This window comes from Carassius gibelio, chromosome A12 (assembly GCF_023724105.1).
Source record: "Carassius gibelio isolate Cgi1373 ecotype wild population from Czech Republic chromosome A12, carGib1.2-hapl.c, whole genome shotgun sequence".
Classification (NCBI taxonomy): Eukaryota; Metazoa; Chordata; class Actinopteri; order Cypriniformes; family Cyprinidae; genus Carassius; species Carassius gibelio.
In genome coordinates this window covers 25,451,576-25,473,252 of record NC_068382.1, presented here as the reverse complement: position 1 = coordinate 25,473,252, position 21,677 = coordinate 25,451,576, and the positions used below count along the sequence as shown (strand labels likewise).

General features: G+C 38.8%; 3 protein-coding genes and 1 long non-coding RNA gene across 8 annotated transcripts in view; 1 reads left to right on the top strand and 3 right to left on the bottom strand.

The window, feature by feature from the left end:
* The window catches only part of rgs7b (regulator of G protein signaling 7b), a 35,303-nt gene extending 22,473 nt beyond the window's left edge, over positions 1–12,830 (bottom strand). For 2 of the 5 annotated variants that reach the window (XR_008186182.1, XR_008186183.1), the window contains exons 1-2: positions 12,583–12,795; positions 10,909–11,032 (exon numbers count right to left, since the gene is read on the bottom strand). Coding sequence is in view for 2 of the 5 variants with exons in the window: in XM_052612056.1 (XP_052468016.1) it covers positions 10,909–10,986 (78 nt within the window). In the remaining 3 variants the exon portion in view is untranslated. Of the gene's footprint in view, positions 1–10,908; positions 11,033–12,582 lie in introns of all 5 variants that reach the window. The other 3 variants (XR_008186184.1, XM_052612056.1, XM_052612055.1) reach the window with 3 other exon arrangements.
* LOC128025575 (formin-2) overlaps positions 1–21,677 on the top strand; it is a 123,833-nt gene that overhangs the window by 65,499 nt on the left and 36,657 nt on the right. The window lies entirely within an intron of this gene.
* Positions 5,845–7,596, bottom strand: LOC128025586 (uncharacterized). The gene is made up of 2 exons (XR_008186185.1): positions 7,201–7,596; positions 5,845–5,969 (listed from the first exon to the last, which is right to left on the bottom strand). It is a non-coding gene; the product is annotated as an uncharacterized LOC128025586 (long non-coding RNA).
* Positions 17,386–21,673, bottom strand: fh (fumarate hydratase). Its single transcript, XM_052612054.1, has 10 exons — positions 21,503–21,673; positions 20,708–20,842; positions 20,511–20,621; positions 20,232–20,408; positions 19,123–19,305; positions 18,853–19,018; positions 18,288–18,491; positions 17,871–17,998; positions 17,639–17,792; positions 17,386–17,557 (listed from the first exon to the last, which is right to left on the bottom strand). Exons 1-10 carry the CDS (start codon positions 21,629–21,631, stop codon positions 17,415–17,417), a joined length of 1,530 nt encoding a protein of 509 aa, XP_052468014.1. The 5' UTR covers positions 21,632–21,673; the 3' UTR covers positions 17,386–17,414.

Sequence of the window (21,677 nt, the reverse complement as noted above, 5' to 3'; positions counted from 1 at the left end):
AATATCCCTGGTTTGATGTGATATTCCTCCCGCTGAGGTTATTGATTAAATGCTTTTCAAAGCGATCGGAGCACAATCGATTGTGATTCCCAGCTCACTCTGATCCCGAGAAACACAAGGATGCTGTTTGAGATCTTCAGGTTTTGTTTGCGACGTGCATCAGATGAAGGGCTGCTGTTCAGTTTAATCAATCAGATGTTAATGCGTTTAAACTCGTGCAGTCCAGATTAGCGCTCTGAACTGATCTACTGGGCGTTTTTCCAATCCATTAACACCTGACATTAATCTAAGAAGAGGTCTGGGTCGGCCTGCTATCGGTTTAATAATAATGAATTCAATCTCTGAGAGTAAATGTGAGATCAATGAGCATCGTCTGTCATCAGCTCCAGACCGAGGCTCTGTGAACTAAAAACACCACGACTTACTCACAGCCATTCTACTGATTCAGTCAAATCTAATGTTTTGCCAGGATTTTATTTATTGGAAATCACGGTTTTAAATAAAACATTATCATATGTTACACATTGAATATATCCCAATGCTAAAAGCCGATTAAAAATACTGTAAAAAATTATAATGCATGAAAATTAATGTTGTTGCTAATCATATCCAAGACTGTAATAACTTTTAAAAAAAACTGTTTAGCATTTAGTATATAAAAATGTTTTTTACTGTATTAAAAAAATGTGGCATTTAAGGGGTTAAAATTCTAAAAATGTTGGTAGTTGGTAGTAATTTTGTATCCAGAAAGATCTTTAAATGTGCAAAAAATAATACATTACAAAGCTACATTACAATACATTACATTACAATACAAAGCTGGTAGAATCTGCCTGTATTTTATACAGATTTTAAAATCACTGAAATCATTATATACTGCCAGTCAAAAGCAGTATCACTGATTGGAAGTATATAATGTATTATCGAGATGTTTTTGTAGTTTTGTATTATTTGTATATTTCTGTTTTATTTCAGTAATTTTGTTGTGTGGGTATTTAATGGTTTTAGTTTAATAACCCTGGTCAGAAGGATGACAGATAGATGTTGATAACATGTTTCTAGCATAGACTGTATGAAAACATGGACGTAGTGTCTGTGACGTCACCTGTAGGTTTCCAAATAGCTTTTTTGAAGCTCAAAGTGGGCGGAGCCAGCCGTCACAATCTTGGCAGCGCGTCACTTCCAGATAATCAAAAACTGGCAAGAAGGCGGGATGTGGTTGCTGAAGCCACGCCCACCTAGCTCGACGGCAGTATCAGCAGCGCCAATCCACCTGTCACTCAAACTGCCACACCCTTAATTATGCAGAACTTTAAGGCTAATGTTATTAGCATGTTTCTAATATGATTAGCATGTTGGTAACATGTTTTTAGCATGATAACCCTGTTACTAACATGATTAGCAAGTTACTAGTATGTTTATAGCATGGTGGACATGTTACTAGCATGTTGCTAGCATGATTTGAATGTTACTAACATGTTGTTTAACAGATTAGCAAGTTACTACTATGTTTCTAGCATGATTATCAAGTTACTAGCATGTTGTTGGCATCATAAACAAGTTACTTGCATGTCGCTAACATGTTTCCAGCATGTTTAACGTTACAAACATGTTGTTAGTATGTTTCTAGCATGATTAATATGATGCTAGCATGTTTCTTACGTGATTAATAAGTTACTAACATGTCACTAGCATGTTTCTAGCATGTTTAGCATGTCACTAACATGATTAGCAAGTTACTACCATGATGCTAGCATAATTTGCAAACTACTAGCTTGTTGCTAGCATGATTAGCAATCTACTAACATGATGTTAGTATGTTTCTAGCATGATTAGCATGACGCTAGCATGTTTCTAGCATGATTAACATGACACTAGCATGATTAGCATGTCGCTATCATGTTGCTAACAGATAACTGCCTTGGTGAATAGACGAGTCTTCTAATGTAGAATTATGAAGACATTCGTAAAACATAAAGATGCACTGTTTTATCTACTGATGGTCCTTTAGCTATAATTTTTATTTATGCAAAATCATATTTTTTCTTTGTCTGATTACGGTGTGAAATGTTGATTCATTGCGTCTTGTGGAAGCGCTGTGTGTCCGGATTCAACTAATCGGATGTAACTACTTTCATATTTGCCTCTTGGGACATTATGAATTTGTAAATGAAGCTCTGTCAGTAATCTCCCACTGCCTGAATAAATCATAACCGCAGAGACAATCCTCTCACAACACAAGACCTGTACGTACAGTGAAGCTGTGCTGAAGTACTCACGACTTTACTGGTGCATCTAAACTGAAGAACTGTATCTACATCCTGCAAAACTCAAGATTATGAACAGCAAAGTAATAGTGCATCTCTATCACCGAGAACATTTTGGTAACGTTTTCCTCAGCCTAATGGATTAATAGTCTTTGCTGTCAATCAGAAGTGAGCAGTTGAAGAATAGAGCTGTGCAGAATGATCCCACAGCATCAGTGCGGCTGTAAATAGCCTCTGTAAGTCACTCGGGGTAATGTGTTTATTAAATGGCAACTATGTGAAATCCCGGAGGAAAGCTGTCGCTCTCTCACGGCCTTCAGGAAAACATGATTGGCGTTTAGTAAGCAGATCCGGTGACAGGAAGGTCCTCTGGCAAAATCTCTTATTAGATACAACAATATGTCATATTTAAGTCGTGGCTCTGGGTTTTTAGCTCAAATCCCAATGCAACATATGCTTATTTTTTAATACATTAAAATTTTACTCGACAGCCACTGCTCATATTACTCATCGTGCATTTCTGACGCATGGAAAAGAACTGCTTCGACATTTTGTTTAACATGTTAACACACATGAGTTTTATGACACGGCAGAGTTTTTAGTTTTTATTAATTAATTAATTAGTTAATTAATATATTTGCTTAAAGAAGCCGAAATTTAAATAATCATAGCAATAAAACTACATGACACAAGTTTTAAGGCGTGAAGTTGGTTGTAGAAATTTAAGCTTAATTAATTGACTTATTTAAATGCCATATGAGCAGCAAAGGCTATTTTAATGGTTAAATTAGAGCATCAGAAATTAAAATAGTCATAATAGCAATAAAATTTCAATCAATCTTTATTTCTACAATAATACTAAAAAAAACAAGCAATTATATCAGCCCGTTCAGTAAGATTTTTGATAGAAATCTACAATTTTTCAAACAATGTTTTAAATGTCAATTAATGACATTTTGTTAATGAAACAGTTGTCTAATATCACTTGAATATTACGAGGTTGCGAATGCCATTGAACACTAGTTTTGAATGCAGAACTCGAGGCTTTAGATCCAGAGCTCAGATCTCTGAATATAGAGCAGAGATTAACTACTTCTACAGAAACAACAACTGCATGAGTAAACGGGTCAGATAAGAGACTTTAGCCCAGTAGCCCGGTTTGGGAGGAAACCGGAATAGAAAGAGAGATCTGTCACTAACGGCATTAGAATAAACGAGGCTTGTCTGAAAAAAGCCCTGCATAATTAAGACCAATTTAGTGTAACTTCCAACAGACACTATATCGGCTACGTTCACACTGCAGGGCTTAATGCTCAATTCCGATTTTTTTTTAAAATTTGATTTTTTTGCAAGGCCGTTCACATTTCCAGTTAAATGCGACCTTTTGTGATCTCCTTTGTGAACGAAATGACCCAGAAGTGACCTGCATGTGCAGAAGAGTACTCAACGGTGAACAACGTCACTCGTTGTTTGCGGAAGTAGCTAATGTTAAACATGGATGTCAACAACAGTGTAGTCAACAGCGGAGCTCTTTTTGCAATATTAAAGTTATTTTCCCAACGGAGCCAGCACAATTACAATCTTCTCGTTTTAAGAAGAAAATTAAAAAGAAAGAGGAGAGCAAGGTTTTTGGCCATGGCGTTTTGTGGAGCAGTGTTAGCAACGTCGGTACAGAGAAACGTGAGGTTGCGGAGTCGAGTGGTGGGATACTGATGTGAGTGGCTCTTCTCGTTCCCGCCTACTTCAATGCAGAATTATGACGTTTGTAGCGTATCAATGATGTACAGGTCGGATACATGTGGCCTGGCCGTTCAGACGGAGGTCGCATTACAAAAGATCGGATACGTATCGGATTCAGGACCACATACCCAAGTGGCCTGGGTCACATTTGAAAAGATCGAATTTGAATCGAAATTGGGTCGTTTCAGCCTGCAGTGTGTTTAAAACTATAATATTTAAATGTACTATTTATCTCAGAATTCTCATGATTGTGACTCCACGTCCCGCTTGACTTTATGCCTCGCAATTCGGACTTAACATCTCGCAATTCAGACTTTTTTAGGTCTCACGATTCGGACTTTACATCTCACGAATCTGACTTTGCGTCTCATGATTCTGACTTTACGTCTCACAATACTGACTTTACGTCTCGCAATTCTGACTTTACGTCTCACAATTCTGACTTTACGTCTTGCAATTCTGACTTTACGTCTCACAATTCTGACTTTACGTCTTGCAATTCTGACTTTACGTCTCACAATTCTGACTTTACGTCTCACAATTCTGACTTTTCATCTCGCAATTCTGACTTTACGTCTCGCAATTCTGACTTTACGTCTCACAATTCTGACTTTTCATCTCGCAATTCTGACTTTACGTCTCGCAATTCTGACTTTACGTCTCACAATTCTGACTTTACGTCTTGCAATTCTGACTTTACGTCTCACAATTCTGACTTTACGTCTCACAATTCTGACTTTTCATCTCGCAATTCTGACTTTACGTCTCGCAATTCTGACTTTACATCTCACAATTCTGACTTTACGTCTTGCAATTCTGACTTTACGTCTCACAATTCTGACTTTACGTCTCACAATTCTGACTTTTCATCTCGCAATTCTGACTTTACGTCTCGCAATTCTGACTTTACGTCTCACAATTCTGACTTTTCATCTCGCAATTCTGACTTTACGTCTCACAATACTGACTTTACGTCTCGCAATTCTGACTTTACGTCTCACAATTCTGACTTTACGTCTTGCAATTCTGACTTTACGTCTCACAATTCTGACTTTACGTCTCACAATTCTGACTTTTCATCTCGCAATTCTGACTTTACGTCTCGCAATTCTGACTTTACGTCTCGCAATTCTGACTTTACGTCTCGCAATTCTGACTTTACGTCTCACGATTCTGACTTTACGTCTCGCAATTCTGACTTTTTGTCTCTTAATTCTGACTTTACGTCTCGCGATTCTGACTTTACGTCTCGCGATTCAGAATTTGCGTCTCGCAATTCTGACTTTCAGGGTATCTTCACATTTTTTAACAGCAAATTTAATGACTTTTAAGACCTTTTTAAGTCCTCTAAAGGGAAAATTTAAGACTTTATCTAAACAAAAATACAGGAAAATGTTCAGTCCGACAACACAGATTGATGTGGCGAAGCATTAGTGTGGCACAACTCACCACAGCCACGCTCAAGACAGGTCAAAGGGTCACAAAAACTTTTATACCAAGTGCTGATTGACCTTACAACCCTGACATGGTTGACTATGTTTAAACTATCAGCCTTTAACGTACTTCAGGTAATTTCTAAATTCTGGCCCCTCATAGCAGTTTGAAAAAGACATGGAAGACAGCCCCAGGACATTACAAAAGCCCATTTCATCATACTTGATCTAAATGATGGTTAAATGTTGCTGCCTAATAGCCTTGAGCTGGGTTTGGGGGTTCTCCCCCAAGAAAATGTTGTTCAGGGTCTGATTAGTGTTTTCTATGTCATTTCAGACACAGATAAATGCAAGCACATACAATAATCTATGCATAGACCTAATGAATGACAGACAATTGTAGGAAAGATCAGGATCAGAAATTTATTGCATGTTCCAGTTGTAGGAGATCCATGACTTTCCAATTTACTGTGGGTCCATCCATTGACACAGAAAGCATGTTCCTTAAATTAAGTTCCTTGGTGCCCTCCTGAAATTATAAAAAAATAAAATCAAAACAAAGTCCACCTCAAGAATGATAAAATTTTCATTCATGTTCACTCAGATTAGATGGTTTGTCTAAAGTAGTGATTCTCAAACTGTGGTCTGGGGACCACTGGAGGCATGCCAGATTACCAAAGAGGTCTGTGAGCAAAAGTCATCAACCAAAAATGACTGACATGGACTGTGACACCGTTGTACATTTCCAATTCACTTCTCATGACTTGTTTTCTAATCATGCACATTATTAGCAGGTGAAGTTAGCCATGGTTTCAGAAGACTAAAATGGCCTGCATTTGTACATGCATTAGGGATGCTCATTAATCCAAATATGTCAAGTTTTTTTTTTCTTTTTTTTTATTGGCTAAGTGGTCCTTGATTTGAAAGAAAAAAATGTTTGAGAAACAAGTTAAGCCATAATAGTGAATGCTCACGAATTGGGCCTATGTGATAGGGTTCAGTGTCAACGTTGTTAACCTAAAATTGAGAAGCACAAAACAGATATTTGGAGTCTAATTATGAACTGGGCTACATTATTTAATTCAATTAAATTTTACTTTTCACATAAAAAATATGCAAGAAGCATAATGCATATTGAATGCTTTATACAATAAAGTTATTTACAGCACTGCCTTCCATCCATAATGCAGTAGTCCTATGCCTAGATGTCACCCACCCACAAAATTTTTTTAACTGATTGGATGGGACAATATATCGATGCATTTTGAATCGAGAAATTATTCTGGATCGATTCCAATTTTTCTGAATGCATTGCGATTCTCTCTCGAATCGATTCTTAGTTTAGTTTTTAACAGCAGATGCCACTGCGTGCTTTAGATGCCTTACACACACCACTTGAACCTACTATAAAATAATAATTAATACAGTTCGAAAAGGTTGAAGCGAAGTACAAGGGTGTTTGCAGTGGGGCGTTTACATTAATCTTGCGTCATAAAAGCAATATATCAATTACATTCTCAGACTCAGCAGAACGCACGAGCGCTCTTCGTCGTGAGCATTTGAGTGTTTGGTTAAAAACTAGCCTAGAGCGCCATCTGCAAAAACTAAGATCAGAATCAATTTGCAACGCATTCGAAAAAAAAATTAAATCAATCCAAGAATTGGGACGCATCGATATTTTTGTCCCAAATATTCATTAGGAAACAAAAACACATTTTAACATATTCAAATCATTTTAAATGTTACTTTTAGAGTCTTACCTTAAAGTGCTCCAGCAAGTCTTCTGCCATTGAGGTGCTCAAAAACTGAGAACCAAGATAGCGAGACCTGACAATCATGGTCTTGTCCACAGCTTTATCGTCTTTGCCCATGCTTGCGATTTCGCAAAATGCCGTGGTGGCGAACCATCAGCGCTACGCGTTCATCAATCACTTACTCGTATGTGACATATGGTATGATGCAGGTTGCACCCACGAAGTGCTGCCCCCAAATGTTGTGCTGGTCAAATTGCGGTTGAAAAAATAAATAAAAATGACGAGTCGGACATGAAATTTAAGACATTCATATGGAAAATTCCAGGATTCAAGACATTTTCAGACCTTAAAAATCGAAAATTGTATTTAAGACATTTCAAGACTTTTTAAGGACCCGCGGGGACCCTGGACTTTACGTCTCAAAATTCTGACTTTACGTCTCGCAATTCGATTCTGACTTTACGTCTCGCAATTCTGACTTTTTGTCTCGTGATTCTGACTTTACGTCTCGCGATTCTGACTTTTTGTCTCGTGATTCTGACTTTACGTCTCGCAATTCTGACTTTTTGTCTCATGATTCAGACTTTGCGTCTCGTGATTCAGACTTTGTGTCTCGTGATTCAGACTTTGTGTCTCGTGATTCTGGCTTTACATCTTGCGATTCTGCTTTTGCGTCTCATGATTCAGTTTAAATCTCGCAAGTGCAAGTTATAGCACCCCCTTCTGGCCTCACTAACACCTCTTCCAGCAGCAACCTAGTTTTCCCAGGAGGTCTCCCATCCTGGTACTGACCAGATTCAATCCTGCTTAGCTTCAGTGGGCAACCCGTCTTGGGCTGAAGGGTGATATGGCTGTGGCATTTTTGACTCTTGTAATGATCTTTTTTCTAATGTGAGGTCATTCAGACATTTATTAAGTATGCAAATACATTTGAGGCCACTGTTGTACGGTTTGTGCATAAGGACCATATCACTGTCATCTTTCGGACAATTCTGAATGACAGCATCAACACGCCTGCGGTGGAAATGAGTTCAGGAGTCTGAGTTAAAGATCCAGCACTAGTCTGACACTCAAAAGTTTCTCTTTTCTGCACGGCAAAGTAAACTAGAGCTACACACACCAACGTACTTACAAAACCACCTACAATCATGGCAATGCAGACGAGGCGCTCGCCCACACACGCCAGCGATGATGCATTAGCACACTTCACAAAAGCCCAAATATCACGCTTGTGTCGCCTCCAGCTGGACTCCAATTGCTCTACCAGTTAGTGACCTAAAGTTTTGACCAGCGCACCAAACACACAATTAATCTGATGAGGTGGCAGTGGACGGGTGGAAAGACTAGGAGCCAGAGACCTCTTCCAAACCAAACCAAAATAACTGGTTGTAATGGACAAGCTGGGAATTCATCAATGACTGCAAGTGTGATGCTGCTTTTATATAATAGGTCTGTAAACAAGAAGTCAACATGAAATAACAACCCAATTTATTTCATAATTTTGATATTAAACAACACAAAAAGTAACATGGGAAATTGACTTGTAAAAGTAGTGTTTACATGCCAGGATCAAGCCATGTAGAGTGAAGGGATTGAAACAGAATGAGAAAGTTATTACATTTTGATGAAAGATTATGAAAATAAATAATTGTTTTAACTTAGAATAATGTATTGAATCATAATTCTTGCACAATAAATGTCAGGAGCGTATACAGCAACACATTTATTTCATGTTGACTAATCTAGAGTTATATTGCAAGATATTTTATTTGCTTTTGCTGTAACACTGTACAATACACTTCCAACTATACGAGTTAGCTATGAAAAATACTTCTAAAGCATTTATTAATCTTAGTAGATATTAGTTTTAATATTTATTAAAACATTATTAAAATCAAAAGTTGTTAGTATTTAACCGACCACAGCTAACATGAACTAACATTTACAAAGATTAATAAATGATGAACCAAAATCTATTGCTCATTGTTAATCTAATTTAATTTATGAATGTAAAGTGTTACAGTTTGTGTTTAACCCTCATCTTATATAAAAATACACTTTTTTAGGTTAAGTTGTTATTTGCATCTTTTACCCGTTTTTGCTTTGTATACTTTATATTTGTTTTCTTCTGTTTTATTATGTAAAGGAGTATTCAGAGGCTACTTTAAAGACATTATAAAATAAAATAAATGTTTGTTTTTTTTTGCACTTTTGGGGATTCTTCGCCCACAGTTTATTACAATTGTGGTGTCGACCTACAAAAATTGCCTATGAGTCCCTAATTATGGTATATTATTACCAAATCTGTGATATTTTATTAACGTATTCTCTTGTTTGCACAGGTTTTATATTTCTTAATGTAGCTGACTGATTGTAGGCCTTATTGATCTGAGCTCATCCACCTCACTTTCTGAGTGAATATTGCCAAAATTATTCACAAATATGCTCTATTCATTTGAAAAACTGAGGTGTATAAGCTCAGATCGATGAGGCCTGAGATCAGTCAGCTCCAAAATAAAATACAAAGCCATTTTGTTTTTAAGCCAGTCATTTTTTACTAAACACACAAAATTAAGAAGGGATATTCAGCATAAGAGTAAATCAATCAAAATAAATAAAAAAAGACACCAATACTGGTTGTTAAACGAAATATCCACACTGTTTTAGAGCTGTCACTTGTCCAAATGAATTAGTGGAACAGAACTAGCAGTTAACTAACAATATAATAACACACCATCATTGCTCAAGTCTCTGAAACTTGGCAGCTGTCAGAGTCTCTCAGCTCAAACACGGTTTCACGTCCATCTGTGACGATGAGAGCAACTCTGTTTGAGATATCAGTGCAACATCTGTACATCTGAAATCACACCCGCAAACCAATCAAACCGACTTCAAATCACCCTGAGATGAAGTCCTTTATTAATAAAGAGTATTGTTTTCACAGTACCAAAATTTCAGTATTCGGTACCGATACCACTGAAAAACCACGGTTCTCGGTACCAAAGCAAAACACACACTTTTTATCACTAAAGAAAAAAACCAATGCCATTCTTTATACTTTTTTACAATTTTGTTTAAAGTTCTTGCAAAAGTTATATAATTATGATTATAAAAAATGGTTAAAAAGTTTCACCCAAATTAAATTTGTCTTTTAATTAATTAAATTTAAACACATTTTTTTGGTAAATAAAGGGGATTTGCTATTAAAATTAAAACATGGAAGAAATATTGTGTGATTTACTCCTTTAAAAAATAAAGTTTTTTAATTTTTTTCAACAGTAGTAGCAGTATCACATACATTCTACTGCCTTTATCTAAAAATTAACTTTTATTTTGACGGGTTGCTGTAAATACCTTTAAATTGACACTGGTAAAACGGTAAAATGCTTGTGAAGTGACTCAGTTAGAGCAGTTCTGGTGATGTTGTTGATGTATTTATGTCCTCATTGCTGCAAACCCTAAATTATAAAATGCAAACAGCTTCAAACTAGTCCTGCCTGATCTCCACTGAACACTGGTGAGAACTCATGAGGTCAAAGCCTTCATTAAACAATTCACAACACCAACACGTACGTCCTGTCTGAGCATCCCAAAGACAGGCAGCTGCAGATTAACTTAGCGCACATCAGTATCAGGTTATCGGAGCTATCTAACGCTGATTGAACAGGACTGTTCACGTCTGCAGGTGTTTTAGGAGATGATGGATTCACTTACTTTCCTGTAGACCAGCATGTTTGGAGACTCGTCGGCCACACCGTTACTGCTCTGAGCACACGAGCTCGGCTGAGCCATACTGGAGCACAGGAACGGCCAGAGCTGCTGCTAACACCGGATACTCCTAACAGACAGGCAGATCGATCACAGACAGATCACAGACAGACAGACAGACAGACAGATATCTTACAGACAGACAGACACAGACAGACAGACAGATATCTTACAGACAGACAGATCACAGACAGACAGACAGACAGACAGATATCTTACAGACAGACAGACAGATACAGACAGACAGATATCTTACAGACAGACAGATCACAGACAGACAGATATCTTACAGACAGACAGACAGATCACAGACAGATATCTTACAGACAGACAGACAGATCACAGACAGACAGATATCTTACAGAGACAGACAGATTACAGACAGATCACAGACAGACAGACAGACACAGACAGACAGATATCTTACAGAGACAGACAGATCACAGACAGACAGACAGATATCTTACAGACAGACAGACAGATCACAGATAGATCACAGACAGATATCTTACAGACAGGCAGATTGATCACAGACAGATCACAGACAGATCACAGACAGATATCTGACAGACAGACAGATCACAGACAGACAGACAGACAGATATCTGACAGACAGGCAGATTGATCACAGACAGATCACATACAGATCACAGACAGATCACAGACAGATCACAGACAGATATCTTACAGATAGAATAGTGACAGACAGATAGATAGATCAAAAGATAAACAAAACAAATGACAGAAAGACAAATTACAGACAGAATAGAGACAGAGACAGAATACAGACGGACAGATTACAACTAGACAGATTACAGACACATTACAGACAGAATACAGAAAGGAAAACAGATTACAGATTGGCCGATTACTGACAGAATACGGACAGAATACGGACAGACAAATAGATAGGTCAAATGATAAACAGAAACAATGAATGACAGACAGACAGGATAGAGACAGAATTCAGACAGATTACAGACAGATTAAAGGCAAAATACAGACAGACAGATAGCTAGATCAAATGATAAATAGAAACAATGAACAGACAGATTAGACAGAATACAGACAGATTACAGACAGACAAATAGACAGATTACACGCAGAATACAGATAGATAGATCAAATGTTAAATAGAGACAATGAACAACAGATTACAGACAGAATGCAGATTATAGACAGACACAAAGACAGATTACACATAGAATACAGACACATTACAGAATAAAAACAGATAGATAGATAGATAGATAGATAGATAGATAGATAGATAGATAGATAGATAGATAGATAGATATGTTAAAGCTATTGTGAGTGTATAAAGCACAGATAGTGATGAAGACAGTGATGGCAGCATGAAGACTGGAGCTGCAGAGGAATAAAGATGAAGTCTCTCACAGGCGAGTGATGATGGTGTCGTTCAGCAACACACACACACACACACACACACACCAGCATCCTTCAGAACGACGCGTTCACACAAAACCACAACACTGACACACAACAACGCGCCTCGACGCGCGCGACACACGCGGCCTGAGGACGCGACGGACCGACGGAGGAGAGGAGGGAAGGTGTTTCAGTGATCCCGCGTCACGCGTCGAATAAACACACACTCACCTCGCACGATCGCGCCGCGTCGCGTCGCTGCTCCGTCCTCGTCGGTTCGCGCAGGGCAGTGCGTCAGCTGGCGGTCGAGCTGAAGGGGTAGTTATTCATTGGAAACGATGAGTTATTTGCCCCTCGATATGACAACTATCGCTTTCCTGTCCTCCAGCGAGCGGCGGCGCGCAAATCTCACAACTAGAGCGTGAACGCGCAGGGTCCACGGCCAATCACACGCACGCTCCCGCTGTCCGCGCGTCCGTGTCACACATTGCATTACACTTCATGCACAATATGATCTATTACAGTTATGATTCTGCGCTTGACTGCAAGTGTTATTATTTAGTATTGCTTCATAGTGTTTTGACTGAGATAGTATTTTCTTGTAAAACGTACTCCAAAAATCGTTGTTTAATGTACTACTGTAATTTATTTTCACTGTTTGCACCGGACTATATTGCACTGCATTATTTACACTTTGTATAAATAATTTTATTTTTGTTTTATTTTATTTCCTTATTATTTTTTTAACGTTCTTAGATTATTTGTTGATTTTTAAATGTTTTATATTTGCTTTTTTCTTTTCTTTGGTAAACTACCTTTGTGTAAAAAAGTGGTAACACTTTATTTTAAGGTGTCCTTATTACACGTTAATGTACTTATGGTTATAATAACAATTAATTATGCATAATTACATGCAAATAACCCTTATCCTAACCCTAAACGTATAGTAAGTACGTGTAGTTAATTGTTATTAGTAAGTCTTTAAATTAATAATTACACTGTAACAAGGACACCTTAAAATAAAGTGTAACCAAAAAATGCTTTTGAAAGTCAAACAATTCATGAAGCTGTAAAAATGTTCACTTAACAGATGACATTGTTTTGGATTAACAGGAAATGTAATTAATTAATTTAACATTTAAAAACACAAGTGACAACTAACTCTGGTAATGCATCTCAATCTGACTTTTCTGTGCAACTATTAATCAACAGCAAAAATGTGATTGGGTTTTAATTCACAAATATTAATCTAGAGAGTCTGAACTACATGTTGATATTATATATGATTAATGGCTCAGATCACAGCTTGACTCACCTATATGTTAATAATAATAAAGCATTGACGTTGTTTGGAAGACCTGCTGAATAAATTGTTCAGCATTATATAACAAACTCTAATATAATATAACGGCTCAGCTATCCTCCAGTTCCATATATTAGGAGAAGCCAGTCTAATCAGACTGTTTATTGCAATAAAAGGGCAAGAAAACAGCAGCGGATAATGAACACCCGCAGGGTTTGAGAAGAGAAGGTTACTGCTCATTACATGCAGCATGTTTACAGCACACAGGACAAACACCTTATTACACTAATGTCTCCTGTTATCATCAAATGATGGAAATATTAAAGGTTCTCCAGTCTCACAGTGTTAAAGCAATAGTTCACTAAACAATGAACGTGTGCTGTAAATATCCTCACCCTCGGGTCATCCGAGATCAGGATGAGTTTGTTTCTTCATCAGGTTTGGAGAAATGTAGCATTGCATCAGTGTCTCATCAATGGATGCTCTGCAGTGAATGGGTGCCGTCAGAATGAGAGCCTGATAAAAACATCACAATAATCCACAGCACTCCAGTCCATCAGTGAACATCTGGAGAAGACAAAAGATGAAACACATCCAGCATTAAGATGATTTTAACTCAAATAATCCATAATAACACTTCCTCCAGTGAAAAAGTGCATCTGCTGTTGTCTCTCTCAGATTTGTTTAGATCTGTTTAAACGCTGCTTGATCTGTGCAGATTTCTCTCCTGATTCAGACCAGAACACTTTTTCACTGGAGGAAGTGTTATTCTGGATTATAGACTCTGTGTTTGAGTTAAAATCATCTTAATGCTGGATGTGTTTCATCTTTTGTCTTCTCCAGATGTTCACTGATGGACTGGAGTGCTGTGGATTATTGGGATGTTTTTATCAGACTCTCATTCTGACGGCACCCATTCACTGCAGAGCATCCATTGATGAGACACTGATGCAGTGCTACATTTCTCCAAACCTGATGAAGAAAATCTTAGATGATCTGAGGATGAGCACACTGTCATTGTCACACTCAAAGATAATAATCCACATCATCTCAGAAATCCAGCCTCAGTTTTAAAATGTGATGTAAGTAAAGTTACTCATCCGGCTTCTGTCAAACCTTAAAAGATACTTAACTCAGAAGCATCGTCTGACTAATGTGAAATGGACACTAAAAGGGCTGCGTGAGACGACATGCAGATCGATTCTGTTCTAGAAATAAACTTTAACAGCCTGTCTGTACGTATAAATGTTCATTTATCTCAAGTTCTCTCCATGTGGAAACGAAGCCAGCGATGCTGAGCTGCTCCAACATTTGCTCGTCTCAGGTAACATTCATTAGTTTTGTGTAAGAGATGACTGAATCTCATTAGCAGAAGTCAGTCGATGTCTCCCTGTGGTGTCTGTGTGTCCAAACTCTGCTCATCAGCGCCTGCAGTCGCTTACAGAACATCATTCTATTAGTGACAAATCAATAGCAGATGATTTATGATAGTTATCAGGAAATATATGTAGAGACACCGGGGCAAGTTGTCACTCTTTCACTCCAGTGAATATTTTCAGAGTGGGTTTATTTTTAAAAGTCTTGACTACAACAAAACCAATTTTTATGGTGCAAATTGTTTATAAATTTCATACAATTTATACATAAATCTTTGAAGTAGAAATTTTTTTTTTTTTTCAATTAACTTTTCAATAATTGACAACTTCAGAATTTTTTTTTACATTATATTTTTTATTTTAATTTCAATTTAAGATTTTGTATTTTTTAATGTCATTTTAGTTTAAAAAAAAAAATAATTCTGTGTATTTATTATTATTATTATTATTATTATAAGTTTTAGTCATTTTTTTAAATAAAAAAAGTACTTATTTATTAGCCAAGGCAGCATTTCATTAGTATTTTTTATGTATTATTTATATTTTATTTTATATCAGATTTACTTCAATTATTTTAAGTACTTTTAGTTAGCTAATTTTAGTTCAGTTAAATCAAATATTTGACAGAAATTAATAAAATATGATGATGATTTCGTCAAATATTCTACACTCTCAGATAAAAAAAAGGAATGGGTGCATATTGATACCTAAAAAAGGTACAAAAGGTACCTCCCCACTGACATCTTTTGTACCTTTTTTCTGAGAGTGTAACATGAGATACAGCTTTAAACCCAACACTCAAAAGCACTGTTTGAGAGGAAAAACACAGGTGTATTTACTGAGGGGTGACTTCCCCGTGTGACAACTAGCCCCGGTCTGCAGAGTGTGGTCAGACGAGCAGCTGTGTCTCATTACACACTGCTATAAAGCCAAACACACACTGATCTGGAGCCTGCGGAGCTGCCACATGTCCCACTCGCCTCTCTCCTGTGTCTCCTGAAGGAGCTTCTCTCCTGCTGGGACCATATGCTGCTCCTGCACCAATCAATGCGCTGGGATGAACTCAGATATTAACATGCGAGTCAGGAAGCAGCGGAGCAGGTGAAATGCCAGAGATGAGCTCAGGAAGACCTTCCTTCTGTGAGGATCATCTTCTTCATCATCATCATCATCATCCTCAGCAGGAAACCTGATCACAGCTCACACTATATTAAACAAACCAAGCCTGTTTCTAAGAGCATGACTGTAATTTAAAATAAAACAAATATATACTAAATCAATAAATATGCTATATGAGTTCTTATCATATTTTACCATTTTATAAACTATAACAAATAAACCCTGATGTCTGAATACATTTTGGTTTGACTGTATATATATATTTATATTTGTATAAACTAAACATACTTTTAGTACATTTTAATTTGTTGCAAGGCAACATTTTTCAGTTTAACTTGATGCACTAAAATAACAAAAACTGAAATAAAAATGAATAAATATTATAGACATAAAATGACAAAAACACTACATCTTTAAATAAAATAAAAATAATAATCATTCAAATATTAAAGGCTTTAATTGTCTCTTAATAATACTAAAATAACCCTGCACATGACAGACAGCTCAACAAATACATCTTTTTTCTTCATATTACAAAGAAAACTGGAGGAAGATAAGCTCAGATGTCACGAAAAAAAAAAAATCCTAATGATAAAAAAAAAAAAAAAAGAAATTCTTATTTTCTTTATGCAAAATGCATTTTGAACAGAAATGTAACTAGGTTGTATAATTAACATATAAATGTGTTTGTGTGAGCAAAATTGTTTCTAATTTCTCTTTTCATATAATTGGACAAATAAACCATGTCTGTCAGGTAACCATTTTACATAAAATGTTCTAAAATGTTATTATTTTCTTTTATTGGATTTTTTCTTCTTATACTGTTTTTTTTAATAATTTTTTCTTCTCATCACTGTATTTATTACACACAGTTCATCCAAACCTGCCTTGCTTTGCCTTCATTTAATCACCATCACACTCGGATCATTTAACTCCACACACACACACACACACACACACACACACACACACACACACACACAATATAAACCTTCAGAAATATTCATTTTCCCCATTCATTTGATCCTCTTGATCTTTGGATGAATATATTTGAGTGAGCTTTAGCAGAGCAGCCACGGCCGACACACACACACACACACACACAGATCAAATATTAACCGCTGAGCACGCTGTGAATGGCGTCTGTCGTATGAATAAATGTAAGCGCACACATCAGCAGATGTTCTGGTGATCTGGTGTTACACGGAGAGAAAGCAGCACACTGGACAGGATCAATGCATGTCAACACAACAACTCTTTTATTTCTACTTGGGTCCGAGCATGTCCTGCGGTCGCACCCACTGCTCAAACTGCTCCTCCGTCAGGAATCCCAGCTTCACAGCCGTGGCTTTCAGAGTCGATCCCTCTTTGTGCGCCGTCTTTGCAATCAGGGCAGCTTTATCATACCCTGAAACAGAGCGAGAGACGACTGAGCGACTGACCACACGCACACTGACCCCAGGTGTATTACTGCTCTCTGTGTGGTTACCTATGTGAGGGTTCAGCGCTGTGACCAGCATCAGAGACTCGTTCATCAGTTTGTTGATCCTCTCTGTATTAGCCTCGATCCCAGACACACAGTTATTGGTGAAGGAGACCGAAGCGTCGCCCAGCAGCCGAGCAGAGTTCAGCACGTTCTTAATCTGGAACACAGAAACTACTGCTTGGTTTTTCTCCAGGGAACACAGGAACTGATTAAATCATATCTTCAAAGGACTCACGATCATGGGCTTGAACACGTTGAGCTCAAAGTGTCCGTTGCTTCCTCCGATAGTAACAGCCACGTGGTTCCCCATCACCTGAGCTGCTACCATAGTCATAGCCTCACACTGCGTGGGGTTCACCTTCCCTAACACACACACACACACACGAGAATAAAGCACAGCAGTAAACACACCTCTGTGCTTCTACAGGCACTCTACAGCACTGAGCAGATCTTTAATGCTGTGTGTGTGTGTGTGTGTGTGTGTGTGTGTGTGTGTGTTGCACTTTTCAAAGGTCGAGGACATCAAGGCCCCATAAATAGACCAGAAACTGAAGGCCGGAGCTAAAGGTCAGAGGTGAACACATCCATACGATCCTCTGCTCAGCTCCCTGCGAGCCTCAGGCTGTGATTGGCCGACGGACCCGTCACTCACCGGGCATGATGCTGGAGCCGGGCTCGTTCTCGGGCAGCATCAGCTCTCCCAGACCCGAGCGAGGGCCAGATCCCAGGAAGCGGATGTCGTTGGCGATCTTCATCATGCTGACGGCGACGGTGTTCAGAGAGCCGCTCAGCTCCACCAGTGCATCGTGGGCCGCCAGAGCCTCGAACTTATTCACCGCTGTGACGAACGGAAGACCTGCGGACGGGAAGCAGAATAACCCAGGAGGAATTAAATATCACGCAGCACAACACTGATAATAATCAGAAATGTTTCTCGAGCAGTAAATCATCATATTATTCTGATTTCTGAAGACACTGAAGACTGGAGGAATGATGCTGAAAATACAGCGGAGCATCACAGAAATACATTACACTTTAACACAGATTCACACAGAACACAGATGTGATTAAGTAGAATAATATTTCACTATTTTTTACTGTTGTTTTGATCAAATAAAAGCAGCTTTGGTGAGCAGAAGATACTTTTACAAATCATAATGACCCCAGACTCTTGAATGGTAGTGTATAAGAGTTGTGTGTGTGTGTGTGTGTGTTACCTGTGAGCGCAGCTACTTTATCTGCTACTTTCTCAGCGAAGCCGATGCGTGTGTTGAGTCCGGTGCCCACCGCAGTCCCCCCCGCTGCCAGCTCATACACACGACACATGGACGCTTTCACTCGCTCCATGCTGTACTTCACCTGCTGCACGTATCCACCGAACTCCTGCACACACACACACACACACACCACGGTCGCTCTCAGTCTATGCGCTCCGCTCTCCTCCGGAGGGTCTTCAGAGGAGGGTTTGAGATGTGATGAATCAGTACCTGTCCGAGCGAGAGCGGCACGGCGTCCTGCGTGTGTGTGCGGCCGATCTTGATGATGTCTCTGAACTGCTCAGCTTTAGCAGCGAGAGCGTCGTGCAGCGTCTGAAGAGCCGGCAGGAGAACCTGGTGCACCTCTGTAGCAGCGGCGATGTGCATCGCGGTGGGGAACGTGTCATTAGAGCTCTGAAACACACACACACACATAAAAAAAAAATGGAAGAAGCACCATTCATTTGGGAAGCATTTAATTCACTGAATTACTCAAAAATAGACTTTACCTTATGATGTTTTATATTATATTATTTCAAATTCCATAAATAATAACAACCAGTGAGATTATTAAATAAATAAATAAATAAATATAAAAGAAATGTATGTGAAAGAAAAATATAAAAATGTTAAATAAAAGTATTAAAAATAAAGATTATATATTATTTTAAATTCCATATATAATAACAACCTGTCTCTGAGTGTGTGTGTGTGTGTGTGTGTGTGTGTGTGTGTGTGAGAGTGTGTGTGTGTCTCTCTATGTGTGTGTGTGTGTGTGCGTGTGTGTAGTGTGTGTGTCTCTCTATGTGCGTGTGTGTGTGTGTGTGTGTTAGAGTGAGTGAGTGTGTCTCAGTGTGTATAGTGTGTGTCTGTGTGTATATATTGTGTGTGTGTGTCTCTCTGTGTGTGTGTGTATAGTGTGTGTGTGTGTGTGTGTGTGTGTATAGTGTTTGTGTGTGACTCTCTGTGTGTGTGTTTGCGTGTGTGTGTGTGTGTGTGTGTGTGTGTTAGAGTGAGTGAGTGTGTCTCAGTGTGTATAGTGTGTGTGTGTGTGTGTGTGTCTGTGTGTATATATTGTGTGTGTGTGTGTGTCTCTGTGTGTGTGTGTGTGTATAGGGTGTGTGTGTGTGTGTCTCTGTGTGTGTGTGTGTATAGTGTGTGTGTGTGTGTGTGTGTGTGTGTGTGTGTATATAGTGTATGTGTGTATAGTGTGTGTGTGACTCTCTCTGTGTGTGTGTGTGTGTATAGTGTGTGTGTGACTCTGTGTGTGTGTGTGTGTGTGTGTGTGTGTGTGTATAGTGTGTGTCTGTGTGTGTATAGTGTGTGTGTGTGTGTGTGACCTGGCTCTTGTTGACGTGGTCGTTGGGGTGGACAGGATGTTTGCTGCCCAGTGTTCCTCCGAGGATCTCGATGGCTCTGTTACTGATCACCTCGTTGACGTTCATGTTCGTCTGCGTTCCGGATCCCGTTTGCCACACCACCAGCGGGAAATGATCATCCAGCTTCCCATCAGCCACCTGGGCACAGAAACACACAGCAGACACACACACACCAGCGCGTCTCAGTCTCATCAAGCTCAGATATACAGTTCACCCTAACAGCCCAGGGGTGTAATAAACCTCATCAGCTGCTTTAATGATGGCGTCTGCGATCTTCGGGTCCAAACCGTAATCTTTATTCACTTCCGCAGCAGCTTTCTTCAGGATCCCGAAGGCTCTGATCACCTGAATCTACAGGAAGAGGAATTATTCTCAGCGTTACACACTGTTACAGATCATAATCAGACATTAATGAGAGTCACAGGTGTGTTTCTCACGGGCATTCTCTCTGTGACTCCTCCGATCTTGAAGTTCATGGTTGATCTGACCGTCTGAGCTCCATAATATTTATCAGAAGGGACTTTGAGCTCCCCGAACGTGTCCCTCTCGATCCGGAACGACTCTGAACTGGCCTGAAACCACAGAACTACATTCACTGACACACAGAAGCTCTTCAACTGGAAGATTAGTGGGTTTTTTTTTTAAAGAAGTCTCTTCTGCTCATCAAGGCTGCATTTATTTGGTCAAAAATAGAGTAACATTGTGAAATATTATAATAAGGTCAAACAGTTTTCTGAAGATCACGTGACACTGAAGACTGGAGGAATGATGCTGAAAATACAGCGGAGCATCACAGAAATAAATTACACTTTAACACAGATTCACACAGAAAACAGATGATTTACATTAGAATAATATTTCACAATTTTTCCTGTATTTTGGATCAAGTAAAATCAGCTTTGATGAGCAGAAGAGGCGTCTTTAAAATAACTCTTACTGTTCAAAAACCTTTGACTGGTAGTGTGTCTGATATATTATTATTAATATTATTCTCATCATTAAAACTGATCAGAAACTCCTTCTCGTGTTTCTCAATCACTATAATTCACACTTTTCACCCCTCAGAAAATCAAACAAGCTCTGTAAAAGCGCAAATTCACGTTTAAACTGTTATGAAAAGCATGTACGAATAGTAATAATTAGATTTCTGAGCGTTGCAGATGAAGGTCATTCCCCGGCCCGTGGGTCCGGCTCACGGCTCACTAAACACCGCAGAAACAGCATGATTTTACCATCCTGAGCGTGCTGTGCGGGAGCCCCGGAGCAGGGCAGATGTTCCGGACGGTGATGGGTCTGTGAGCGGCTCGAAGATTCGACAGAGCCGCGCTGAAGAGCTGCAGGTTCCGTGCGGAGCGATACATGGCGACCAGGGGCGGAACTACTTCCTCACCAACCAGAGGCGAGATT